The sequence below is a fragment of the Haemorhous mexicanus genome, chromosome 3 (genome assembly GCF_027477595.1).
Source record: "Haemorhous mexicanus isolate bHaeMex1 chromosome 3, bHaeMex1.pri, whole genome shotgun sequence".
NCBI classification, from domain to species: Eukaryota; Metazoa; Chordata; class Aves; order Passeriformes; family Fringillidae; genus Haemorhous; species Haemorhous mexicanus.
In genome coordinates this window covers 100,244,620-100,270,870 of record NC_082343.1, presented here as the reverse complement: position 1 = coordinate 100,270,870, position 26,251 = coordinate 100,244,620, and the positions used below count along the sequence as shown (strand labels likewise).

Sequence of the window (26,251 nt, the reverse complement as noted above, 5' to 3'; positions counted from 1 at the left end):
AGTAAAGAGACCTGTTCTTCAAGAACTTAGTGGGCAGGGAAATATGTATATATTAATTTGTAACTCTCCTTTATTTCATCTTCTCCACCATATTCCGTTTCCCTTATTTAAACAAATAATCAAACAAATGTTTGTAGTTTGTATTGTAGTTTAAAAGCTTCACTGGATATGCTCTAAGGATGTGCACTTGTAGAGAAACATCAGAGCAGAGCCACCTCAAGGCTGCAGATGAGTTCAAGGTCTTGTAAAGGACTATGTGTATGGGGACAGAGTTAAGTTCCCTTTATTTCATTCCTCTACTGATCAGAAATATTTAACCTGCAGAGAATCATGGCTGATCACACTGTAGCTGAGATATGGCCACTCCAATCTAGTCTGCCAGATAGCTGATGGATGCCCTGCTCAGCAGTTACTCCCTCATCCACATTCAGTTTTCTCTCTTCGTTACAAGATTCAGGAACTTAGAAATTAGTTTAGGTTTGGAACCTAGTGGCACCTTCATGACTGAGGGCAGACAATCTAGCACTTGATACCAGACTGCATAAACCCAAGAGGTGAAATAGCTGATGTGCTGCAGACTGGGGCAGGCAAATGTTATTGAAATGAAATCCTGCAATAGAGGTGTATGGCATTTCCTAGAAGAACAGAATTACTTCAAATTGAGGACTATTTATGAAGAAGAGGGCTGGAGAGAATAGCTGGACAGTGATATTAGATGAGAGGTAACAGCAGTCTTCAAGTGCTAAGAAGTACCACTTCTTGGCCAAATTAGATATATTTTTCAACAGTTTCCAAATCAATTCTTTCCAACTTTACAAAAAATGCCACTTCCACTTCTTATTACCTAAACCATTCAATTTTTCCCCTCATAATAAGAAGAACGTTTTACAGTAAACATTTGGTTCTCCTACATATTACTGTGTTAGAGGAAAGTTGATTTCATACACTTAATGCCATTACAGCTACGCAATTGGCAATTATCAAACCCTTCTACTTCCCTTATCCAAGTTATTTTAAGGAGTAAATATAGGAAACTTGCAAGGAACACTGAAAATGAAAAGTAATCACACATGTTTATCTTATGTACAGTTTTGAACTTTCAATTGTCATAGATAAAGCAATAATGTTGCATTTCTTCTACAGTTTACCACACTGTAAAATTCATGGTCACTGGTGCATTCGACTACTTGAGAATGACTTCTGTGAAGAAAAACATTTAAGGACAAATATTTGTGGTTCAGGGTTGCTGGTTTTAGTGGATAAAGTTAGTGCTCACAACACCATGACTCCAATTTCAGCATTGACAAATCCCATGCTATAATTTAGGCCATAATTTTTTATTATAGCACTTGACAAAACAAAACAAAACCTCAACCAAACTCAGCAGGCTGTATTTATATTCCTAAATGACTGTTGTTTTCAGTTATTTGGACTGTTTCTGAAGGATCAAGGTCATTAACAACTATTTTCAGCAAGCTGGACACAGCTGAGTGAAGGAAAGAAATCTCTCCAACTCGCCCTTAAACACATCTGCTTACTGTGCTCCACATCTTGTCTGACAAAAGCACGAAAGCTGTTCTCTGCTATACTCAATTGAGCCAGAGCTACCACAGAGAAAAGAAGGATCCCTCTTAAAATGCAAGAGGCACTTCATTACTTTTAATAGCAAACTTCTTATTTTCATTAAGATGGAGTAAAAAATGTCATCATTGAAACTTAATGTTTTTTATAAGGACAGTAAAATTTATTGCTTAAACATTATGAAATGTTAGTGCCTAGAGATGCTGTTACCTTGGCGCAGATGATCTTCATACTGTGCAGTCTGTCAAGTGATTCCTGAGGATTTCCTAGGTACTGAGGAAGTTCAGCATGCAAAATCCGCATGGAGAAAGGAACCATGGAACCTAGAACCACAATTAATTTTAAATGTGTTTGCTATAATGATCAGTTTATGATTTGCCTATGTTAAAAAAGGTATGTCTCACTAGTGCTTATATCACAAAGTCCATATAATGCCTTCATATCTTTTTCTTCTACTGATGAAAAATGTGAAAGATGAGAAAATAGGAAACTTCTTTTCAGCTATATCATGTGATATGCTTAAAACATCTTGAACAGGCAAACACAAATTAACCATAATCAAGAAGGCAAGAAGAAGGTGCACCTAACTCAAATTTTCAAAAATAAGTTGTACTGGGAAGTACCATGTTTCATTTAAAATTTCTTCAAACTAATTAAAATGAAGGATTAAAGAAATGAAGTTTACTTTAGTTGCAGCTACATTACTACTACCATTTAATAATTATGTATATTTTACAATCAATGTAGAAGAAATAAGATGAAATTACTGGCCTGCAAAGTATGCCTGTGAAAGAGATATAACCAGGGCATGCAAAACCTTGTGGCATATTTTTGTGTAACTTCTGGTTCGTTTAAAACATCAAAAAATAGAGAATTTTAAGCAATATTTGGGGAGAAAAGAAATTAATACTAGTTTATTACTGTTGTTGTTATTGTTGTTATTATTCAATTATTATAATTATTATTAGTAGTAGAAGTGCCAAAGACCTCACTGTCTATGTTTATGGACATCCAGGCTGATGTCACAGGCAGTGTCAGGAGTTTACCTGAACCCTAATGTGTGTAACATCTTGCTTTCAGGTAACTGCATAATCCTGACACACAGACAATACCATACTAAACACCACTAGTGAAACCAAATCAGAGCTGCATAATGGGGATATAGGCCTTGCAAAATACCATGCCACCAATGCCTTAGGATTTAGCTTTTATATTTTTCAGATCCTGTACTGCTTTAGTGTATAACTCTAAAACTGAATAGCCTGTCAGCTGCTGTTCTCCCATTTTATTCAGACAAAACAATCCCTCTCTAGGACACCTTATTGTCTCAGGTCCCAAGAGATGTAAACAACAGTGAACTGGGGGAAACTTGGAGTAAATTACTTCATTACCTGAAACTGTAATTGAAGGATTAACCCCTGATATGGAAATGGACCAAACTTTGTGCGAAAAACTCATGACCATTGTCCATCTTGAGTGTAGCCCCTCGGAGGCTTCTGACTGCCCAAGGTGTACCCACTGAAGGCCTTCAATAAACACCCCCTTTTATTCTCTTAATTTTGTCTAGCCTCTGTTTCAGGTAGCCATTCCAAGGCATCACCATGTTTCTAATATTTTAATATGTATATTTGCTATACACATATTCTAAGGGGATTTCTCTCTAAAGTTACCTCTTGCCTCATCTTTTCTCAAAAACTGGACTCAGGAGCTTTGTAAATAGATTTTTGCACCTGTTCTTAACAGGCTTGTATGTCAAAGAGGTAAATGCTATACAAAATGAGTCACTGCCTCTAGACTTTTTTAAAGGTTGACAAAATTTTAATCACAAGACTCACTAATTATGACCTTCACAGTAAGCCACTTATGTCTACATAAATTCTCTTTTGCTGGTGCTAACTATTCCCGATGGCTTCCCCGACTGCTGTGCTCCTGTAAGGGACACACACGAGCTTCATGCATCATCATATGCGGAAAACACATTAAGCAAATAAAACCAACTTTAGAATACTATTAAGAGACATGTAGAAGTTGATTCAACTGGTCACAAAAGATGTGAAATATTTTATGTATGTGTTCTGAATAGTGCCTAGCACGACAGAAGATACACAGCCACTGTAGGCAGTGAACAACAACAAAAACAAAGTTGAAAATAATTTAAGAGTAAATTCTGTGCCAAAATACCAGAGAAAAACTGCTTTGCAAACATGTTGCAGACTGCATTGCAAACCTATGGAAGCAAATCTGAACTCCGGCTGGTACTATCTCTACCATCTCTCTGATGACCAAGTTGTAATAACTCCACAATCCAACAGTAATCCTGTTAGAAAAAGCAGTGCCTAAAACCAGCTAGTTTGGTACTGCTCTTTTGGAGAAGGCAGTCTTAATTTACTGATGATGCACCTTCCGCTGCACTCAATGGGATTTCTGCGGCAAAGGTAAAAAAAGGGGGAGAAAATTTTGTAAAAAACTGAAATAAACTGAAGGCTTAGCAACATTTGGTTACTGACTGTGTTGCAGCACTGTCAGTTCTGAACAAGTTTGTATGTTTACATCCTCTTGTAAAATGCAACAAAAGGTCAATTCAATAAACACTCATACAGAAAATTCGAATTAGTTTTCTTTGAATTAGTCAACACACAAATAGACAGGTATTTAATGGATGAAACAGATGAAACATCTCACACTAGCAATTTTTAAAACCATTTACCTAATGTTTTGTGATACAGTTTTTTGGAATTCTGTATTTTGTAAAGTATTGATCTTATGTATTGCTGAATGAAACCACTCTACTACAATCCCTGTGAAAGGAAAGAACAACCCACGACCAATGTACATCGTCAGAAGTGGTGTCAGAAGATGTCAGAATGATGAATGAGACTCCAAGTCAACTTAAACTCCATAAGAATCTGATTTATTTCCTATTACAACTAAATCCTCAGTTGTAACATGCATTCAGAACTATATTACTTCAAAATGTACTGTATGGATGTATTATTTCTCAATAATGCTTAGTATTTCCTTCATAGCTTGTGACCAAAAAACCTTCTAGTGAGATCCTCAGTAGTACATTTGTTTGACAGATCTCTCAAACAAAACCAGAAGAAAGCTGGCTTGGGGTGTAAGGCTAGTTACTATAAAGAATTTTCAAACCAGAATTTGTATTACAATTTCTCACAGGAGCCTCTAAAACTCTAGCAGCTATTTCTTCTCTTTCTTTTTGAAACTCATGACGTAAACAGAAGAAATTTTACTGTAAACATCCACCAAATCCATCCAAACAATGGCTACTAACTTTATTGAAAGTATCAGAAACACTAGTTCTTTCTGCCTTCTTCCTCAGAGTCCTTGTAATCCTTCTGAACAGCAGGATTTTTTTTTTTTTTGAGGAAGGACAAAACTGTACACGTGCTCTCAGACAAATGTGACAGCTGGAGAAAGGAGAAAAGAAACGTCCTTTCACCACTGATAAGGCTTTCTTACCAGCCCATGCAAACAGTATTGTGTAATTTCAGGTCAAATCAGATGAGCAAATTGCTCATAAAAAGCCTGCAGCACTTATTCAAGCCACTCAATCCAAATAAAGACCTTAAATATACTGCTTATAAACTCTTGAGATTTTTGGTTAAGTGCGTTTCCCAGATATGTTCCTGTCTACAAGTAAACTTCTTTTTAGTTAAATTATATGAGGTATGGAAAATGTATCTAATTCAGTTCTACAGTAATAGACTGATTTTCTAGTTAAAAAAGGAAATAAATTTACTTAGATTTGGTAAAGTTTTCAATGAGTGCTACTTATATAAGGTGCTAATACAATTTACATACACTTCTCAAAAAGAAATACATGGCAGTAATAGAAAATGCATGCAAAGAGATCTGTTCACCAGTGTAATTCTCTAACTGATTAACAGCTGTATTAGAACTGACAAGAGGTGAGACTTAAAAAAGGCAAAAGAGATTTTCAGGAATCACTGTGATTTTCATTTTACATTATCTGGTTTAACACAAAAATTGGGAAGAAGTAAATATGTCTGCTGATGACTCGAACAGATCAATAATAATAGTATTAGGAAGGTCTGAAAGGCAGGTTGTAGAGTTTAAAGTAGAAAATTTATTGAAAAAAGAGATCAGCAGGGGGGAAAAAAACTATACTTCCCTCAATGAACACACTTATAACTGGGGAAAAAAAAAGTACAATTGACTGCACTAACACTCAGCTGTAACAGAAATAATACAGGTGCTGGTTAGACTAAGGATTACATTATCTTGTCAGAAAAGTTTCACCTACTCACTTTTAGGCCACTCAAAGCATGCAGAGAAAGACATATTTCTTTATAACAGGTTTCTATTATGAGCATACATATCTATTCCTCTGGCATAACACTAGGGACAAAAAAAAAAAAAAAATATAAACACAGAATTATCATAGACTGTCTTTTGCAAAACTACTCAGAGCCAAGCCCATATACTCTATTACATTTCACTCAGTACTGCATTTAACAGGGCAACATGTCAAGAAAGTATTTAAAACAATTAGCATATCCTGCAATTAAAATGTTTAGTTAAGAGCACAGGAGAATGGATTTTGCTCTCTATTTCATACTTCCAATTTCTACAGTAATGTCCTCACACAGTAAAACTATGCCAGCTAAGCTTAGATAATTTCCACAGAAGGTAATACCCTACAATTACTGCAATATATTGAGATTTTATTTTTAATTTAAGCAGGTCTTATTCTAGCTTGATATTTTACAGTTGACCTCCGTTGCTCCTCTTTAGGGGCTTCATAATGACATAAAAAAATACATAATAGGAAATAGTTTAATTTTAAGACAATTTTCTTAGCAATTACTTTTAAATACACTGGAGATTTTTTTTCAAAGAATGTGATGTTTGATTGTCACTTTCACATGAATTAATATCATTCATAGGTGTATATATATGTATTATCATCATACAAAAGGCAAAAGTAAAAAAAAGATCTGCTGAAAGGAAAATGGATACACTGAAATCATGGGAACAGATGGAATAAAGAGCAAGATCAGGTAGAATTTTCTAAGACCACAGATTTCAATTTCTATTTCTCTATGAACAGCTGCACATTTTCATAACTGTCAAAACATAAACATCACCTCATGTCAATCAAATCCGAACTGCAGCCCTGCTCTACAGCCCTTTTGGAGCAGAGAAGAGTATGCCAATGACCAGCTATTTTATCCTTGAATTTTCTTGCTGCAAACAAGTAACCAGAAATGCTTTCTGGTCTGCCTTCTACAGCTTGTTCAACAAATCTTAAATGCCCAAAAGCAACAGAAGAGCAGATTATCAATTACTAAAAGGATACAGTGGGATTTTATAACAGTAAAGAAACCCAAACCAAAACAAAAAAAGCATTCATTCCTTCACTGTATCAAGTTTCTGAAAAATATTCTGCTTTACATTTATATATAGACAGAGAGATATATATGCTTGCCTTTATATGCACAAACATATTCATACCAAGAGTGTATTTCTATAATTTATAGGATTTTTAAGAGGGATAATGCAGTGAACTTCAAATCCTAGCTTCACTGACTAGAAATTAAAAGTACACTTAAAAATCCGAGTTCAACAGACTAATTTCCAAGGTTTTGTTTATTATCTTCAATGAAGAGAGACTGGAGATAGGAGACTAAATGTTTGCAACCATTTAAAGAAAATGTTTTGAAAATTTTATCTGAAATTACATGCTTGCATATACTTTACAATTTAACTGCACATGACCTAAGAACAGAAACTCTGAATCATGATCTGGTTTTAAAAAGTTTCAAAAATACTTCTTCAGTAATTTGGAGTTACTCGCATTGAAGAAAGGAAAACATAACAGGAAGAATGCAGGAGAACTACAAAAATTGTCCTGCAGCAGAGAGATCACCCTAAATCTTACCCACTGATAACTGTAATAAGGCAGAATTTAGAAATTAGTTACTTGCTCATAGTATTAAGAAATCCTGTGTAAATCTGATACTGTTTTCAATCAGACTATGTAGCCTTGGGAAAAATTGCACAATTAAGTATTTTAGCAGTACTTTACCCCATTAGATTACACATACATTTCTTAAATAAAGTATCTGAATTATTTCAGAAAAAATTCTATTTGCATGTCTGAGTAGCCTGAACAACTAAACTGGAACCACAACATTTGAGTGGTATTTATTCAAATTGTATTAGCTGATTTTACAGGTAGCTCTGAAGCAACAGAACAGTGAATTTAAAGAAGTGGAGAGGTACACAATCATGAAAACAAAATAAAGGGTAACCAGTTCCACTAGAGATTTTAATATGTTTTTTACTGCCAACATGAGCTTGAATGAATAACTCTCCTGAACAACTGCCAAGACTCAATCAGTCTGACATGGGAGTGTTAACTTAAGGCAGTATTTGTGGTAACACATGAGAAAAAACCAGTACCACATGTAACAATATAGTGAAGTATTCTTTTTCTGCTTTCTTGCAGAATTTATTTACAAAGAGGAGTAAGATATAATTTCTCTAAGACATAATTTCTTAGCCTGTACATTTCTTCTCTTTTCTTTGTTTTTAAATTGATTATTTCCTTTTGTTTCTCTACCTACCACAATCTTTAATTATTAATCCTTTTATTATTATTAATCTTTTTTCCCCACACCACATTCACAGTTAACGCACTAACCAAATCTGAGGAAGGTGAAAAAAAGGATGATTTCTAGCATCATCAGACCCCATAAATTAAAAAAAAAAAAGAAAGCTTCAGCCAGCCTGCCCCCTACTGGCATGGACAAGTAGGACAAGTAGAAGAGAAAAAGGAAGACAGTAAACTCAAAATGGCCAAATGCCACTGTAGAGACATCACATAAAGGAGATAATTTCCCCAATCCAAGTCTGTCCTTACTTATGGCATAGGCTGACATTCAGAAACAGGACCAAGCTTCAGGCAGACCTTGCAACTGTACTTAGTCCTCTGCACTACACACAGTCCAGATGCCTGTAAAATGTCTTTTGTGGGCACTAGAGAAATACTCTGGATAAGTGTTTTCATAGCTAACACAGTACCTCTGTATCAACAGACATATAGGAAGTTTCTCACCACAATTTTTGCTATTTTGTAAGCTTACAAAATGTAATAATCAATTATTACAGGTCACCTTAGACATCAGCGCTATAAACTTGTTAACAACATGGGTTGGTGTGACAGTTCTAGACCATGTATGATTCCTTTAGAACAACTGGAATTTCAAAACTGAATAAAAGAAACAAATTAAGACCATGGCTTGAGTAACTAAGGATACATTAAAAATTAAATTACATACAAATTTTTTCTAAAAATTTTTTCATATACTTCCGATAAAAATTCTAAATACAGTGGATAGGATATTAGTAACAGCATAAAAGTATCAATAGTGAAAAATGCCAAAGCAGTTGTGATATCTAGATTCCCACTATTTTATATATATATATATTTAATATATATAAAATATGTCTCATATATATATATATATATATATATATATATATATATATATATATATATATATATATATATAAAAATATATATATATAAAATTAATGTTATTTTTATTTTTTAAAACAATCACTATCTACCCAGAAGTGGCATCCTATTGCAGGACACACTAGAGTATCCCTAGTCACAGCACTTTTGAAAACTTGTGTTGGTATTGAAACCAGAGGTCAAAGGAAGGAATGCACTATGAAGGAAGTTTCTAGAACACACACACCTAGATAATTAATGCCATGTTCCTAATTTAGGCCCTTCCCACAAGAGAAGAGAAGACTGATTTCATTTAGAGGAATACAGATGATGCTGCATCATCAGAAAGAAAATGAAAAGGGTAAAGGGAAAGAAAGCCCACCCCCTGTTACATAAGCTTCTGGTCAGAAGTTCAATTTTTACTTATGCATAGCTTATTTTTTCCCCCTTTGCAATACAAAATAAATTATTCACAAGTTTTTTAGCTTTAGAAGACTGATTTTGTTAGCATTAATTTTTCTGGAACTTACTGCTCTATTAACCAGAAACAAGACCAAATTACCTCATAAAAGAATGAAATAGCATTTTAATGTTCCATTTTAATTATTGGCTCTCACAGGTTTAGAAACACATAGACATTACCCAATGGAAATGCTGTCTCAGATTAGGCAAGCTATCATATGAGAGTTTATTATATATCACAAGGAACACAGACAAAAATGGTATGAGTAGAAGTGGGTCAGACTGTGTAAATATAAAGTTTAAACCGTTAAAAAAAATTCTTGAAATCCATCTGTCATGAGAACGATGACAAAAATTCAGCCTTACATATCCCACAGAGAACAATGAAGATGTGCAGGAAGCAATTTGAAACAGGGTTCCTGACCTAAGGGCCTACCTATTATGAAAGAAAAATAAATGTAAAAATATGACTATTTAGCTTCTTTACTCAGATGAATTTTAAAGAACTAAATCTATAACTAAGGAATTTTAAGATTTTACTAGAAAATGAGAACAGTCTGTTCTCTGCTCCTTATCAATCAGGAATGATCGCCAAGTGCTTTAACCTACCCCACTGGTCAGCACAAGGATTCCAGCAGAATCAGTGTCCTGAGAGGCTGCACTCCTACAGGCAATGCAGATGACTGAACAAAGAGCCCACAGAAACCAGGAAAGGAAGATTCCAGAAGGACTATATCTTACAGCCATGATAAAGACAACAACAGTGGGATCAATACACATCATGGCTGCAAATGCCATAAATATGGGGAAGAAATGGAGATTAGCAGCACTGCTGAAAAGGAAACAGCTTTAGGTGAGTTTCAGAGGGAAATTAAGAGGACTATGTTGGCCATATTAAGTTAAATTAATGGATAAGCATCTTTTACTTTTTGTACAGTTACTTGTAACTTAAATTCTTTGAGAGAGATTTCTCAGATATTAATGGATGAAGTGCTATTCTCACTGCTGTAAGTTTCAAACTTCCCCTACTTCATGCATAAAACCCAGAAAACTTCCTAAGGTACTATATTTTTTATTATGAATATTTTGAATACAAAAAGTATTATCTGTACTACAATTAATAAGAACATTATTTATATCTATACTCTCACTTCTTAAATTGACTTTTAAGTGCTTACTCCATTTATATACCATGAATCAAAATTAAAATGCTGAAATGAAGCCCTTTCTTTTAGGCTTATTACACCACAAAATGATACACAAAATTGCCCAATAGCAGTGGATTGTGTATTCATACTAATATATTTCAACCAAAATATAGGAATGATTTATCTGTATTATATTATTTAAATTAGCTGGTTAACAATGCATGTATACTAAATTTCTTTATCCATAACCCAGCATAGCATAGTTTAAGGCTAGACAAAAAACAACTGCTCGTGTTCTCCGACATCCCTAGAAATGCTATTTCTCTCTCCTCAAAACTATGCAAGGAATGTTTAATAGCTGTTCCCACATTGGATGTCTATGAAATATCTACAACTCACAAGTCAGCTCCATCCAACCTTGATCCTACTTTCCTCACAAATGATCAGATTATGGTCCCAGTTGATATGTTCAACTGTTAAAAATTAACTGAGACATATAATTATGAAACAAACAGACTGTCTTCCTAAAGATCACCTCTTTTTACCATCGATATCCTCATAACTTGAATGAAATAGCCACAGTGGTTGAGTGATTGTTCCAGGATCCAAAGCTCAGTCATAGGACAGGTGATTTCAACACCTGGCCAGACTGTTCAGAACTGCTGCTCCCTGTATCAGTGGCATGATCACTCAAGTATCTCAAATACTGACATGACCTGCAAGGATTTTTCTTAGCTTTTTTTTAATATTGAAAAAGATGTGGAGACATACATATGGCCTGTGGAAGATGACTATTGCTATAGCATTGTGTGTGCAGCTGCCCTAAGAACACCAGATGCAAAAAGCTGTCCAACCTGATGACCAGGACCTCTTTTACTCTTCCAACTGACACAATTCCTTCCCAGTGGATTGTCTGTGATTACCTGAAGGATGATGAGTAACATGAGAGGGAGCTGTTCTGGGCAGTCCCCATTGGCCTTGCTGGGCTGCAACTGATCTTTTGCATCACTATACAAAATAATCTGCAAAAAATTGTGAACTGCCTGACACCAACTTCCCTTCCTCAGAAACCTCAAGATTGTCTATCTTTCTAGGATACCCCATCAAGGCTAACAGCATCTCATGTAAAATGGACTGTAAGTTTTCAGAGTGGCACTGCCTGTAACAACTGCTTCTTACAAATGTCTTATTACACACTGCGGTTCAACTACAAAAGCCAAAGAACATTAAGAACCCTCAATAGTGTACTTGCATCAGAGAGTTATTCTTTTCTAAACAACAGATATAGAAAAAATAAAATTTCAAAATAGCCTGAACAAGGGCAAAATTGCTCTTAAAAAAAGCAATTTTTCAAATCCAGACTTCTGGAGAGCTAGAATATCCTGAGCAGTGGAACTATGTGGTTAACCTACGGGTTCTTTGGAGCAGTGGGAAGTAGTGCATTTGTAACATGAGACAAAGTGCTTAAAAAGAATTGAAGCTGGTGTTGTTTTGGTTCTCTTCAATAATGAGATACACAGTAAATCTCTGATTTTTACTTTCTTTCAATTATTTAGCAAATAATAGTACATTTAATCATGTTTTAATTAAGGAGAATTATTAACTTACTCCTAAATTTAGGGTTTTTTCTTTTAATCCTAGAAATAATCTAGAAATCAGGAAATAACACTTGCAGGAGCATATGGGTGTGCAAGTATTAAAAACAGCATAGTATGCAAAAAATAGCATAGTGTGCAAGTATTAAAAACAGCATACTACCTGGATGAACTGAAAAGAAAAAAGCTTATAGAGTCTGTTTCCACAAACTCTCTCATTATCTTTCAAGCCTGGTTTTGGGTAAAATGAACTATTCAAGTTTGGTAGTATTTAATTTCAGTATCATAGAACTGAAATATTATATTTGCTTTTTAAAAACATTCCTCTGTAGCAGCATCAAGAAACACACTGCCTACCTATATTGCTCTACCTGTTGTTACTTCATATCACTACCTCCATAATGTGAGCAATACTTTACTGTACTAATCAATCATCTTCTTCTGGGGAAAAAAAACAAACCAAAACCAACACAATCCATAGCTCTACAATGCTTCAGCCTTAAACAGCCCCTGAATTCAACCAGTATTTTATAATGACTGTTCAAAAGGGAAAAAAAGAAAAGCATTTCATAAATCAAGTGTTTTACCTTTACGTCCAGGGTATACATTAGGGTAATATTCATAATAAAGATCAGGCTGGTCCAAATTTCCAAATGGTTCAAATTCCATTTCTGCATTTTGGAACAGATCCAGTTTTACCAGCAGTGCTAGTCTCACAAACCACAGCTAAAAATTGAAACATATAAAAAAAGGGAAAGACAAGGTCTGTTATTAGCTTCAATCAAAAGCCACATTCAATACAATTTCAACTTTTCAACTTTTTCTGATAAAAACTGAGTAAAGAGTTTTTCTGTTACTGAAAAAAATCAAGATTTATATTCACCTGCTCTTTTAAATAGTACTTTTCATCAAATCATTAAAACAAAGCTCTGATGTTTAACTGTTTGCAAAGATATTAAGATTTTGAAGATGAAGTTTAAAACCTAGCCTGCTTCAAAATTGGAACATCTCTCTTTGAAATGAGCTAGTATGTACAATTCATCAATCTGGTATTTTAACTGCTTTTCTGACTTTATGGTATCCTTAAAATCTTTTGGTGAAACACCATGAGCTTTATAATCAGGAGGGTCAAAAACATCTGGTCATATCTGAATCACTTGCAATATTTTATTAGTTCGGATTCTTAACTTGTAAGCAACATGAAGCACACTTTTAACATGTGGCATCTCACTATAAAGTTCACAATCTAGACAGTTACATTCACTTTAGCAGAATGAGTCTTTCAAAACAGCAAAACAGACTGCATTTTACTAGTGTAAAAACCTTTAAAAACACAGAATCAAGATTGGATTGTCTTTAAAATTAAGTTTGTTTTAAATGAAGGCCTACTTTACATAAGCAAACAGAAAAAGTGTCTTGCTAAAATACTTAAATAACCTCAGTTTCTATGTTACAATTAGGAAAAGGAGTTTGATCATGTTAAAAAAAATGCCACTATGAATATTGTTGGTAAAAAAGTGACAAGAGCATATTTAAACATACCTGTAAAGAATCTGTTGTATGGCTAGCAGGCAGTCCACTTTTTTTATAGCCTTGACCATGTGCAGTTAGAAGCCGCCCACACAAGTCAACTGCTGCCCTCCAGTTTTTACTGCTCTGGGAAGAAGAAAAGAATAAGTAGAAAAATCATCAAGTCCCTAAAATGCACAACTGCTGATTTTGCCTGCAGCAGCGACATGTACCCATCAGTAATAATGACAAGGTCAGGAGAGCTGGCTGGTGAGAAGTAGAATGTCATTTGTCAAAGCTGCATGTCTAATTAGGCAAAAAGGGAAATCAAGTATTAATATCACCAGGTCACTAAAACAAAAGAATATACAATACCATATGGAATTCTAAACTTAAAGCTATATCATAGCTTTGATTATATAAATGAATATACTATAATTTTCACAACTTTGTTTTCTCCTACAAAATGGAGAAAAAAATTGCCAGCCATGTATTATCAATAATATCAAAGTTATCTACGGTCATAAAGTATTCAATGCCCATTCTTATCTCACTGATTTCAGTATCTCAGATTATAATCCCTTGCATGCAGTTCACTTAATGAAAATAAACTTTCAGCATTGTCCAGGATACAAAATTCTTATTAATCAAAAACAAAGAACAAGGAAGAATACAATGCAAAAATGATAAATTCCGAACAATAACAACTGTTTCACCTACAAAATGTAAACATTAGAATATCTACTGAATTACTAATTTCAAAATACTCAATTTTTTATTCATAGAACAACAACATTCCTAGTTAGACAAATCAAACTGTAGTCACACACTGTTAATCAGTTTTTCAACAGAAATATCCCAATAATGTTTCTGCCTTGTATAGTCTGATGCAATAAACTAAAAACTTAAAACATAGATTAATGCTTCACAGGTTTTAAGCTGTTATACTTTTCTATTACACAGAGGTGTTTTTAGAGACATGTATCCAGCAGATCACTGTAAAGTAAGTCTTTGCTATTCCTGAAAGCAATATTTTTTTCAAATAGTTTCTTAATACATAAAAAAATGCAACTGTAATATAAAATAATCATGTTGTCTGATGAAATGTGAAGGAATAAAATACATGTATATCGGTGCTTGCAAAATCCAGATCCTAATCTTGAATTGGTATTTTATTAATTTCTCTCCAATGTTTTAGAAAACAAGTTGATACAGCAAACAGTCACACTGAAAAACCATCAGTAACAACTGAAGAGTTTTCCTACTTTCTGGTCCCCATTTTGCAGCCCCACAGGCTGCAAACAGGCTCCTACAGAGATCACCAGGCACTAACCACCTCATCTCTCCTCTCTGCATTGTCAGATGCCAGATAAAGTTGAGTTCCACTGGAAATGTAAAAGTTGGCTGACAGCAAGACCATGAAACAGCATGGCAGACTCTGAGCCATCTACTTTCCTATGGAAGAGCAGAAATTGTTAATACATTATTATATCCTTCAACATCTACCTGTATCAACTTAGAAAAGCTGAAAGATACTGACATGGATTACCTGAAATTCATTCCTCTTCTGGAGAGACAAACTACGTTCTTATTATCCTTAGAACAGGAGCAAACACAAAAACTAAAAAACTGCTAAACTCTAACTGCTCAACTTGTCTTCCCAAATGAGAGTTAGGATCAAAAAATAATAATGGATCATTTATGACCAACTCAGTTGCTACAATCTTTTAAACTCTATTTCAGGCATGGACACAAAATACTTTATCGAACAAGACAGCCAAGAGAAGCAGGTCTGACAATTATTGTGAAAACAGTCTTTGCTCAAAGATGAATATTTGAAATTATTGCAAAATGAGAGCTGCCTGCTGGTCATGAAGCATAATTTTCTCTGGAAGCTTAATAGATGACTGCTGCCAGTACAACTCTAATTTGACATTAACTGGACAAATTATTGTCTTAGGCAAATTGTACCAGGCTTAAGAGTTGCCAGTCCACCAGAAATCTTTATCTGTTTCAAACATCCCTCAAAACTTTGCAGGTCACTTTTGTGCTTCCTATGGTCTGCAATCACACAGTTCTTAAAATCCAGATTCTTTATAGTTGAATTTTGTTTCTAAGTTTTAAGTAGAGACCCAAAGCAAATACAGACACTACAGCTTCAGATACAGCATAAAAAATACTGAAGAACATTCTCAAAGACAAAAAAAATATTCTGTCATGATCAGGATATGGTTGTCCAGCTGTAATTGTGTGAAAACACTTATTTCTCTAAGAAAAAATACCGTCAGCCAAATATTCTTGCTAATAAGCTCACTAACACAGCAGCAGCCTGAAAGAAGAGAACTACTCTCCACACCATGAGAGTATAATCTTTCCACTCCCCCCAAAAGTATGGAACTGCTTGTCTTTTAATGAAAGCCATCAACCAGCATGATTTCTGTACTTTTTAAATACTCTTAGACTAGATGTTTATCTAGTGAAAGGATTTTTTAAAAAATCCATATACCTAACCAAAAATTAAAAATCCAAACCATTTCAGTACTGACTGTTGTACACACATCAAAGCTAGGCCAAGCAGATCAGCCACCCAACAGACAATGCATCAGTCCTTGCAGAACTTCTCTGTTCTTCAAAAAAACCCAGAAATCCCAGGGGAGGTTTACATACAGACAGGGAAACTGCATAGTAAAACAGATTTCAAATGTAATTTTTCTGTCAAGCAAAGAAAGGCATGCAGACTGGAAATCTACAGAAAATGTGTTCAGTGATGAAAAGGGAACTCCTCTGATACACAAAGACAATTTATAACATCATTCAGTCTCTCAGGAAAATCACTGAAATTTTATCCAATAAATAGTTGCTTCTTAGTATAGCAATGCAATCCCTTCCCAAAAGCACACATTTACATTTTGTACCACTACCACCTTCTCTCAAATCAGCTATAAAAATGTAGAAAATTGCTCATTGATTTAGAAACAAAAGAACAATCCCCTCCCCTATTTTAAGGATAATTTATAACTTATTAAAGTGAATATGTATGTTATACCACTGTATCCAGGTTTGTTATATTTGAAAATATACACAAAAGCACAACATTACTCATGTGCAAAAGTAACAATATATGACTTTTTTATAAAATAGACTCAAAGGGAGTCATTAACTCTACATGTAACACCATTAAAGTGATTAAAATGTCCTCCTCCACTAGCTATGACATGCTTCTCCCCTGTAAATTACATTGGTAGAGCATTTACACATCAGGTAAGAAAATGTAGCTAGTAACCCTTTCTTGGTCTAGTAGCTTGAGGATATTATTCCATATTTAAAGGAAACATATTTATAGTGGCAAGATACAGCAGTCTTTTTTAAAGTATGATAACTCTGAAAGACTGCATTTTCCTCTGGCTGCAGACACCTTACAACTGAAAACATCAGAAGGGCCTCTGGTAAGCAAGACTGTGATATTAGTTCAAATGAGGGTAAAAAACCAGACTAAAACATGGAATAACAAGAACTAACATAATTGCAGCTTGCACCTTGTATTGCTGCTGTAAAACAAAGCAGCAAGATCTTGCTTACATTTATTTGCTCTAGAGGTAATGCATGTTCCTATGCCAGACTGATAAAACATTTTAGTAATTGAAAACCCAGATTTTCTGTTTTCAGTTAAAAAATATAAAAACTTATCCAGTACAGATATGTAACTCTATTCACAAATTATTATAGAATTATAGTGTAGAAATTCTCCAGCATCCCTGTATCTCTTTAAAGCCCTAAAGATGTAAAAATAATGCACCTAGACCACCTCCACACCGTTTTGCTACCAGTAGAGCATTTCCAATTCACTGCTGCCCATCCCAGAGAAGAAACTGAAAATCTGAAAGAACAGTTGTTCAATAAACCATCTTGGTTAATAACAATAACAACTTGGTTAACAAAAACTTGATGAAAAACTATTATCTTAGACATGATGCTACTCTTGGCGATCTCATCAGAAAAGGTGCATCTTTGGAAGTTCAGCAACTTCTTGATAAATTTTGTTTTCCAACAATTAGTTGTACTTGAGGAAGCTTTTGCAGACTGCATTATGATCCCCCCCAAAGGACATCAGTCTCCAACATTCTTTGCTGCAACCACTAACTGCATCTTACCCACAGAAGTGCTTTTACCTAAATGTTTTTTACTGAAACTTTTACAGGAATGTGAGAAGGTACTACTCGAGAACAGTCCAATATGAGGTATTCCTTTGTAGTCCTGGTTAAAAGAGGAAATCTTCATTTGTAGATGTAACCTAGGAGGTGTATGTAATATGTCATATTGACCATCTATTACAATATGTGGTCAGTATGTAAGGACCACATCGCTAAACAGGGACCAGATGATTTACAATATCAGAACAATGGAAAAGGTAAAACACAAGGCAAGTGGTGTCATTTACAATGTAACATGCTGAGTTCTGAACAGTGATAACAAAGAGACATTAGCTTCAATTGGGAGAGAGTCTGAGAAGAGCTCCAAAGGTGATTATGAAGGCATCCATGACGAGATGATTAGAGAATGGTTATTTTTTCCTTTATAAAGAAAATCTGAGAAGTAGAAATGCCATGGATGTCTGCTCATACAAGTAGCAGGGAAGAAGAAGAAAATATTAAGGAAAAAAAAAAAACTTAAAAAGCAACATAAGACCAAAACACTTAAATTATTGTAAACAATTTTAGCTTTGATTAGAAGAAAGATTTTGAGGGAGGACTGATTGGAATGCCTTTGATTAACAACCAAAGGAATGAACTTCTGGAATAGCCTTTGAAAGTAGAAGCAGTATATTTGTAGTTATTAAAACAGGCAAATAAGCAAACAGAATTAATCATATGGTAGAAGAGAAAAGCTTCAGAATTGCAGCTGAAGACCTGTGGTTTGAAAATTTTGTGTACTGGTGAGCATATTTTTCCATCCACACAGGATTAAAATAATAACTAGACACTAAGGAAGCAGTTTCCTTCAAAGTACAGACTTAGAATAGTGTTTTTATATTTTTTCCCCTTTTTTTTTTGTCCCCAGAATACAATGGAGCTTTCCCAAGATCATCTGAGAATTTTGTTCTCACAAATTTCTTCATGACAGGACTAAATATTCACTTCTGGTTTCAGCTATTACTAGTGTCTCCTACAGCATGTGATAATTGTTGGGACTTTTAGATGGAAATCCATCCAAATTTAGCTTGTAATCAGGGACTGTACTATTAGGTCTCTATTGACTTGAGAGTTCAGACAACAACTCACATGCAAACACCTAAATAACAGCTATCAGTCTGAAGGTGAAATTTATCCTAATTCTAAGCATTTCTCTTCTGCACTGCAAATTCACTCAAAATAGACTCTTCTAAGGTGCTGCAAGGGATTGAACTGGGTGACAAAAAATCTCATGTTCATGTGTAGCACAAAAGGATACCAAATTAACAGCTAAAGAAAAATCTTAACTTTATGGAAACTGCACAGCAGTATTTCCAATATTCACTAGGTTTTAACTAGGTCTTAATATAAATATTGCCTGTAAGTTGTACTTTGCATTAAAAGATTTATTTGCTGAACATATTTGGTCACAAATTCTCTCAGAAACAAAGTAAAATTCGTGACTAGTACCAGAGTAGTTATTTTATGTCATTCTGGCCTATTACGTATGTAAAAAGCATATGTCTTTTTAGTTCATATCACCTAGCATGGGATTTTAATGTTTTAAAGGCTGAAATCCCTTTAACTTTAAAGACTATAGTCAATCAGAAATAAATTTTCCACAGTTAGACTTTAAGAAGAAATGCAATGTTTGCATGGGAACAAAAAAAGACCAATTCTAATCATAAAAAGAAACGAGTTCTACAAATGGAACTGAGAAAGTTATTTTGCATACTCAAAACCAACCAACAGCTAATGACTGAAACCCTTGAAAACCAAAGAACATTCTAACTTCTACCCGAAAGGTTTCTATTTTATAAAACCCCCCCACAATTCTAATTAAGGCAAGTTTTTTTTTTTTTTTTTTTTTTTTTTTTTTTTTTTTTTTTTAACTGTAAGTAACCATAAATACCACAAGTAACAAAATATCCTACAGCTGCAGACTGCCTCCTAAGCTTCACTGCCTTGGGCCTAAAAGCTTTAACACGACTCTTCTGATGCTTAAGAGCAGGCTCAAAGCAAAAACAGTATCAGCAGCAGCATCGTAATTAAGGTAGAAGATGGTCAGCACCATAGAAGAACATCTTGCACAGACACCACTAACAGACTAAATAGAAAGGCATTCCCCACACATCAAAAATTCTCTTCTGGAAGATGCAAAGTAAGTGTGGAAAAAAAAGCTTTTCCTACTTAAGACAGTGATGGGTACAAGACTCTTGCATAAGATTTTTTTCCCCTCTCAAGTCAAGCAAAGCATTGAGATAAAAAGAAAAACGTGTCTAGGGTGGAGATCACAATCTGTTTTTTCAGGTTTAGTTTCTAAAATTTCCTCTGAATTCCTTTTACATTTTTTGTTGAGACCTCCTAGACTATTCCTAACATGACAAAAAAGTAATCTCTTTTGGAGCTTTACATGTAAAGTCACATGATTAAATTAAAAGATGTTAAATACTAAATACAGCCTGTCCTGATAATTACTCACTACTCTTCCTCTGATTTTTCAGCCATTTTTTCAAAAATAAGGTAAATCCAAAACATCTTGTTATGTCATCAGATTAAAGAAGGCTCAGTCATGTATGTAATAGTAATGAATTTTGCACAGGAACACAAAGGTTAAAGGAACAAGGCAAGGTTTACAAGGCTGCTAGACACAACTATTTTCAGAACAGAAACACTTACATTAATGAAAGGATTAAGTTAAGCTTTTCTCTGGAAGTAATTTGCTTTAGTTTTCTGCACTGAAGTAAAGAATCAGGCAGTTGAAATTATCATACCAGTTTGGCTTGCCATTAACAACTTTTATATCTTTTTGTAAAACACACAGGTGAAAACGTAAGTACATACACACGTAAACAAAAACATGATTAAAATCTGTTTTGCAACCATTTCTTTATATAAAAACTCACAGTCACTTAAAATAATTTTTTGTAACTTATGCATGTAAAAAAATGTTTACTACATGATTTAAACCCAAATAGTTAAACCCCAGTGTCATTCCCATTAAAGACTATTGTAGTTTGGCTAGTACTATTGAAGGGTGGAACAGACTAACATACAGGTTTTTTTTCCCCAGTTTCTCCTCAGTCAGTAGCTCCCAGTTATCTTGAGAGAAACACAATATTAAATATATATTATATGATGATTGTTACTTACAATTAGCTGTTTCAAGCCTACAAATGACTGCTCTACAGAGTTGGCATTTAAAACTTGTCTCTTCACTGCAGCCTGCTCCCCCAAGAAGCGAAGCATTAGGTCTTTTACTGCATCTCCCTTGGTGTCCGTGGAAAAGAAAAAGAAAACAGATAACAAGACTAATCAAAACATTATTTCAGCAAAATAAAATGTAGAATTAAAACTGAGAAAGAGTTCTTTCCTCTAGAGAAATACAAACTTTGCAGTACGTTACGTGTGCAATAAATATAACTGCATGTTTATATACAGCATTGGAATGAAAGCTTCTACACGTACTCCACATAATTTGCTGTATTTTTTCTTCCATGTATAGGTTTCAGTTAGCATTGACACATTCAGATTTATTTCCTTTTTATACTATTGTCATTCACAGACCTTACAAAATATTCCTCAAAGATCCTATAAAAACCAGAAAGTTTTACAGGTTTTTGTAATGTAACATTGAAAGGTGCAATCTATTGATCAAAAATAAGCATGCACACAGTAAGTTAGCCTTAAATATCCACAGAAAATAAACTTTGAGAGATCATAAACCAAAGTAAACAGCAACTCTTCAACAAGTGTTTTAAATTTGACAAGAACTAGCTGCAGGCATCAGTCAGAGAAACTGGGCTATCTGAGCTCAACAGCTCTTTGCCTAAAAAGAGAGTGAACTGCATAGAACAACAGCAGAACTTAGCAATGACAAAGACAATTGACATTATGTGTTTCAGCTTTCTCCATGGACAGTGATGGGAAATATATTTGTGTTTTCTGTCTAGCTTCTTAAGGAATGAGAACTACTGTTTCAATACATGGAAATTTTCTACCCCTAATGATGTCACTTACCCTATGAATAAACAACAGATCTGCCTGACACAAGAGTTCAATGAATTAAGAAAAGACAGTGTGTGCAAAATTACATAAATACAGAAGAATTTTTAAATCCCCCCCAACAATACTCTGGTGTAGGAAACAGTAAAAATGAATGTAATGACAAAGGACAATGACAGAAGATAGCAACTAATGAAAAAAAGGCATAATGGAAAGAGCATAAAAAGCGGCACTCAGATTTGTTCTGATGCTTGGAGAACACTGCTACAGATAACCTTTACCATCTTTACCACAACCCAAGATAAGTTTAAAACACAATGTTTTTTAAATGATTTTTAAAAAGTAGCATGCAGCAGAAATAAAAGTCACTCAGTATTTTTCTTGGTGTGATTTATTGATATAAGACTTGTCTTACAATATACTTCCTGAGCAAGCAGGGCAAAAAATAAAGTCCCAAGCTTGTCAATATATATATTGTGAAATTTCAGTCCTTCCCTGAAGCACACTTAGAGTTCACTCACTGCAAATACATTTTTCAACCAAGTTACCTGTCCACTGCATGTAGCTTGGTTTAACATCTTGCATTAACATTCAGCATTAGCAAACTATTCATACCAGAGCTGTAATGACCCTTGTTGGAAGCTACTTTAACATTGAAAATATACCTCCCACAATGTTGCAGTTGACATTTCAAGCACTCTACAATTACAGTTACAGTTAAATACAAAATTTGCAATACTATGGAACAATGATGCCAAACCACAAAAAAGCAGTAACTGAAAGTGAGGAAACATAAAGCACTTCAGAACCTGTCCCTGTGAACATGTCTATGAAACTCTTATAAATTATAGACAATGAAGAAAGCATTAGGATTTCCTTTAATTCCATTGATGATTTTACATCAGGTCTTTTGTAGAAATACATTACATGGACATGGTCAAACATCTTCCCTTCAATTACATACTAAATGGTAGATCTGCATATTTGCACATGCCCAGATTTAGGGACTCATCAGCAAAAACAAGCCTTTAATCCATGACTGCACTGAGGAAGGTGAAAGAGAACTATAGTAAAAAAGGAAGCTTGCAAAAAGGAGACCATCATCCTTGGAGACTGCAGAAGGGATCACTCCATCTAACTGATTAGCTGTCAGGAGAGAAAGAGTACACACTGGAATAACTCATCAAGGTCTATGGGATATTTTGGGTACAACTGGAGGAGGAATAGCTTCCTGTTACAGTGTTTTCTTCCACGCTAATTATTTGACTCTGTGATAACAAACTAATGTTTTAAGATAAAGCAAGCCCAAGAAGCAGCAGCAGTGTGACATGGTAATTATTGCTTGGTATTTATTGCTTGTGACAGAAACCCAAGATTTTTCAGATAATTTATCTATAAGTTGGACCTGATTCACTCCATAAACTCTTCTGATAGCTCCTGCAGACTGGGAAGCTACTGCACACCGCTCTCTACTTGTATTTGACTATTGACTGATGGTCTTTTTATGCATAATTAAGGATTTAAGCATCCAAACTCCCAACACCATCTATCTACACAACAATTCTATTATCCAGAGGCATAGATATCAAAGAGTAGGATTACCTGTTTCAAGAAAAAAATCAAAACATCATGCCAGTTAGCCTGGCTGAGTGGCCAGGATAAAACTATTTAATGAGAAATCCTGAATACACGTGAGTAAAATTTCCCAAATTCTGAAAAAAATGCTTTATGCCTTCTCACCAGTTAGAAATTGATAGATGACAAAAAATTACTTTTCACTAGTATGTTGTTTGCTTTGTGATGTCCTCTAGTATTTTTCTTTTAATTTTGGGGTTATCCCTTCACAGCAGCTTGCTGCAGCACTCAATCTTTCTTAGAGGTTCTATCTTTCCATCACTTGGGGAAGATAGAAATGATGCCATTTCAGTCATTGTTAACATTATTGAGACCACTGTGAACATGAGTGAAATAATTTCCCACTCAATCACAAAGGGAATTCCACAAACAAAGCTGTCTGCTTAGACTCTGTAGCACAGCTTAGAGGGTGTGTATATATTCAAAAAGTGAGTATTATCTTACTAACTCAGAGGACCAGAAATAAAGTACTTAAAAAATACAAACGACTTTGGCTTCTACGGGAGCTGTCAACACTGGTTTTCAATGCAGCAAAGAAATATCACTATGAAAAAATGAGATCTGGTCTTAGCCTCTTTCTACAAGGCAGCAGTGACACTGCATTTTCTAATTAGGACTGAAGTAATACACACAAGGTGACCATCAGCAACAATATGAAGTACTATGATATACAGATTACTGGACAAATCTACAGTATTTCTAAAATATAATCACAGAGAAAGATACAGTAATAGACTCTTACCTGGATATTATCAAATTTTAATCCAGGCATGGTGAGATTCTCCTTGTCTATGAACACAGTGCTGTATTGTTGTGTGGCAACTGAAATGAGAACATTTCTTGTCTCCTCACTAGGAATCCAAGCATCATTTCTTCTATCAAGTTCACTCATATTTAAAGCTGTGGCAAATGGGTCATCACTCCCAGCAAACACAGCTTGGATTTGTGAGAATGGCTTGGGGGATTGAGTTATTTCTAGAGATGATGGGGGACCACCTGCTTCAGGTCTCCCATTTTGCACAGGGAAAGCAGGGTTGGATGAAGAACCATCTCCACCATTAGAAAGAGAGGACATTTGTTCTGGAACTGAAGAGCTTGCATTGGGATTACTAACAGAAATAAAATTAGATGTCGTGAATGAATCAAAAAAATCAGAAGCTAAAGTATTAGTGTTAACAGTGTCACCAAAGAACTTGCTTAGACTAGGACTTGGTTGAACCACCTGTGGATTATACTTCACTGGAGTCTCTATTATACTACTAAAACTGGGAGATTTCACCATCTGAGGCTCAAAACCATCAGGTAGGAACAACTGTGGCTGGGAATTAGCATTGTTTGCTTGGCTGAAGATGGTGCACACAGGAATGGGCTCAGCCTCAGACGATGGTTTGGTAGTACTGGGTGACAACATCTGGTCCTCAGGTGTGTTCTCATCAACATTATTTGGTTTTGTTTCAACAGGAACATTGTTTCCCAACTTTGGTTCCTCTTTCACTGCTTCCTGAATTGAGTCTTCCTTTAAAGATGCCTGATCATCTGTTCCAATCTCAGAAATGTCTTTAGGAGTTTCTTCATGTTCAGTTTCACTCTCATTACTTAAAAACTCTTCTTTATCCGCTTCTGTTTGTGTTTTTTGATTATCTTTAGCTTCCATTTGGTCTACTATCTCCTGAAGACAACCAAGTTCACCTGTGTCATCTTCACTATTGTTTGGGGAATCTGAAATAATGACACTCTCCATCATCTGCTCATTAAGTTTATCTACAAAATTATTTGAATCCTCTGATACAGTTTCATTCCCTTCAGACTCAAATTCATCTCCACCAAGATCAATGGTTTCCTCATGAAAGAGAATTTCTTCCTGAGTTTTCTGCTGAGCTATGTCTCTGCTGTCATCTTCACCTGAGGTGCTCTTTGCATTCTCAGCACTGCTCTCATTATTCTCCATAGTAACTGAAAAAGGAGAAGCCGACCAAAACAAGAATTAGTTTTATTACTTGTATATAGCTCAGGTGTCACAGCGAAACTCCTAAGTTCCATACAAACAGTGAAATTCTTGCTTTAAAAAATAGTGACTTCACTATTTCACAGCTTCCCTTAGACATTTTTCATTTAATGTCTAATTACAGAGTCAATTCTGAAACTATTTTCTCTTTATCTTTTCTACAAGTAAAAATATTAAGATTGAAGACCAAATGCCTCCCACTAGAAACACATGAAACAATATCATAGAATGGTATCAAAGAATGGTTTGGTTTGGAAGGAGACCTTACAAGGTCATCTGAGTCCAAACCCCCTACCATGGACAGGGACACCTTCCACTGGACCAGGCTGCTCACAGCCCCATCCATCCCGCCCTATAACTCCTCCAGGTTTGGGACATTCCCCAGATTTCCCGGGCAACCTGTTCCAATGACTCAACATTTGCCTTCCCGGTCGCAAGGACCCGCTAGGTCCCGCTTTCAGCAAAGCGCAGCGTGGGCTCACGGCTATCAGCAGTGCAGCTGCCGAGCACGGCCGGGCTCAGCAGGAGGAGCGCTCGGCGGCGGCAGCGCCGCCTGCGAGCCCCGCAGCCCCGGCCCGGGCACCCCGCAGGGGGGGTGGGTCCGGCCTCCCCCACGGCCTCCTCCAGGCACAGCACCA

The 26,251-nt window shown here is 35.2% G+C and overlaps 1 protein-coding gene across 5 annotated transcripts in view; it reads right to left on the bottom strand.

Moving 5' to 3' along the window:
- Nucleotides 1-26,251, bottom strand: part of TRAPPC12 (trafficking protein particle complex subunit 12) — a 50,536-nt gene that overhangs the window by 24,092 nt on the left and 193 nt on the right. For all 5 annotated transcript variants that reach the window (XM_059842823.1, XM_059842825.1, XM_059842826.1 and 2 more), the window contains exons 2-6: nt 24,351-25,561; nt 21,122-21,238; nt 13,833-13,946; nt 12,878-13,016; nt 1,792-1,904 (exon numbers count right to left, since the gene is read on the bottom strand). In XM_059842823.1, the coding sequence (XP_059698806.1) occupies nt 1,792-1,904; nt 12,878-13,016; nt 13,833-13,946; nt 21,122-21,238; nt 24,351-25,556 (1,689 nt within the window). In that variant the 5' untranslated portion in view covers nt 25,557-25,561. The remainder of the gene's footprint in view (nt 1-1,791; nt 1,905-12,877; nt 13,017-13,832; nt 13,947-21,121; nt 21,239-24,350; nt 25,562-26,251) is intronic.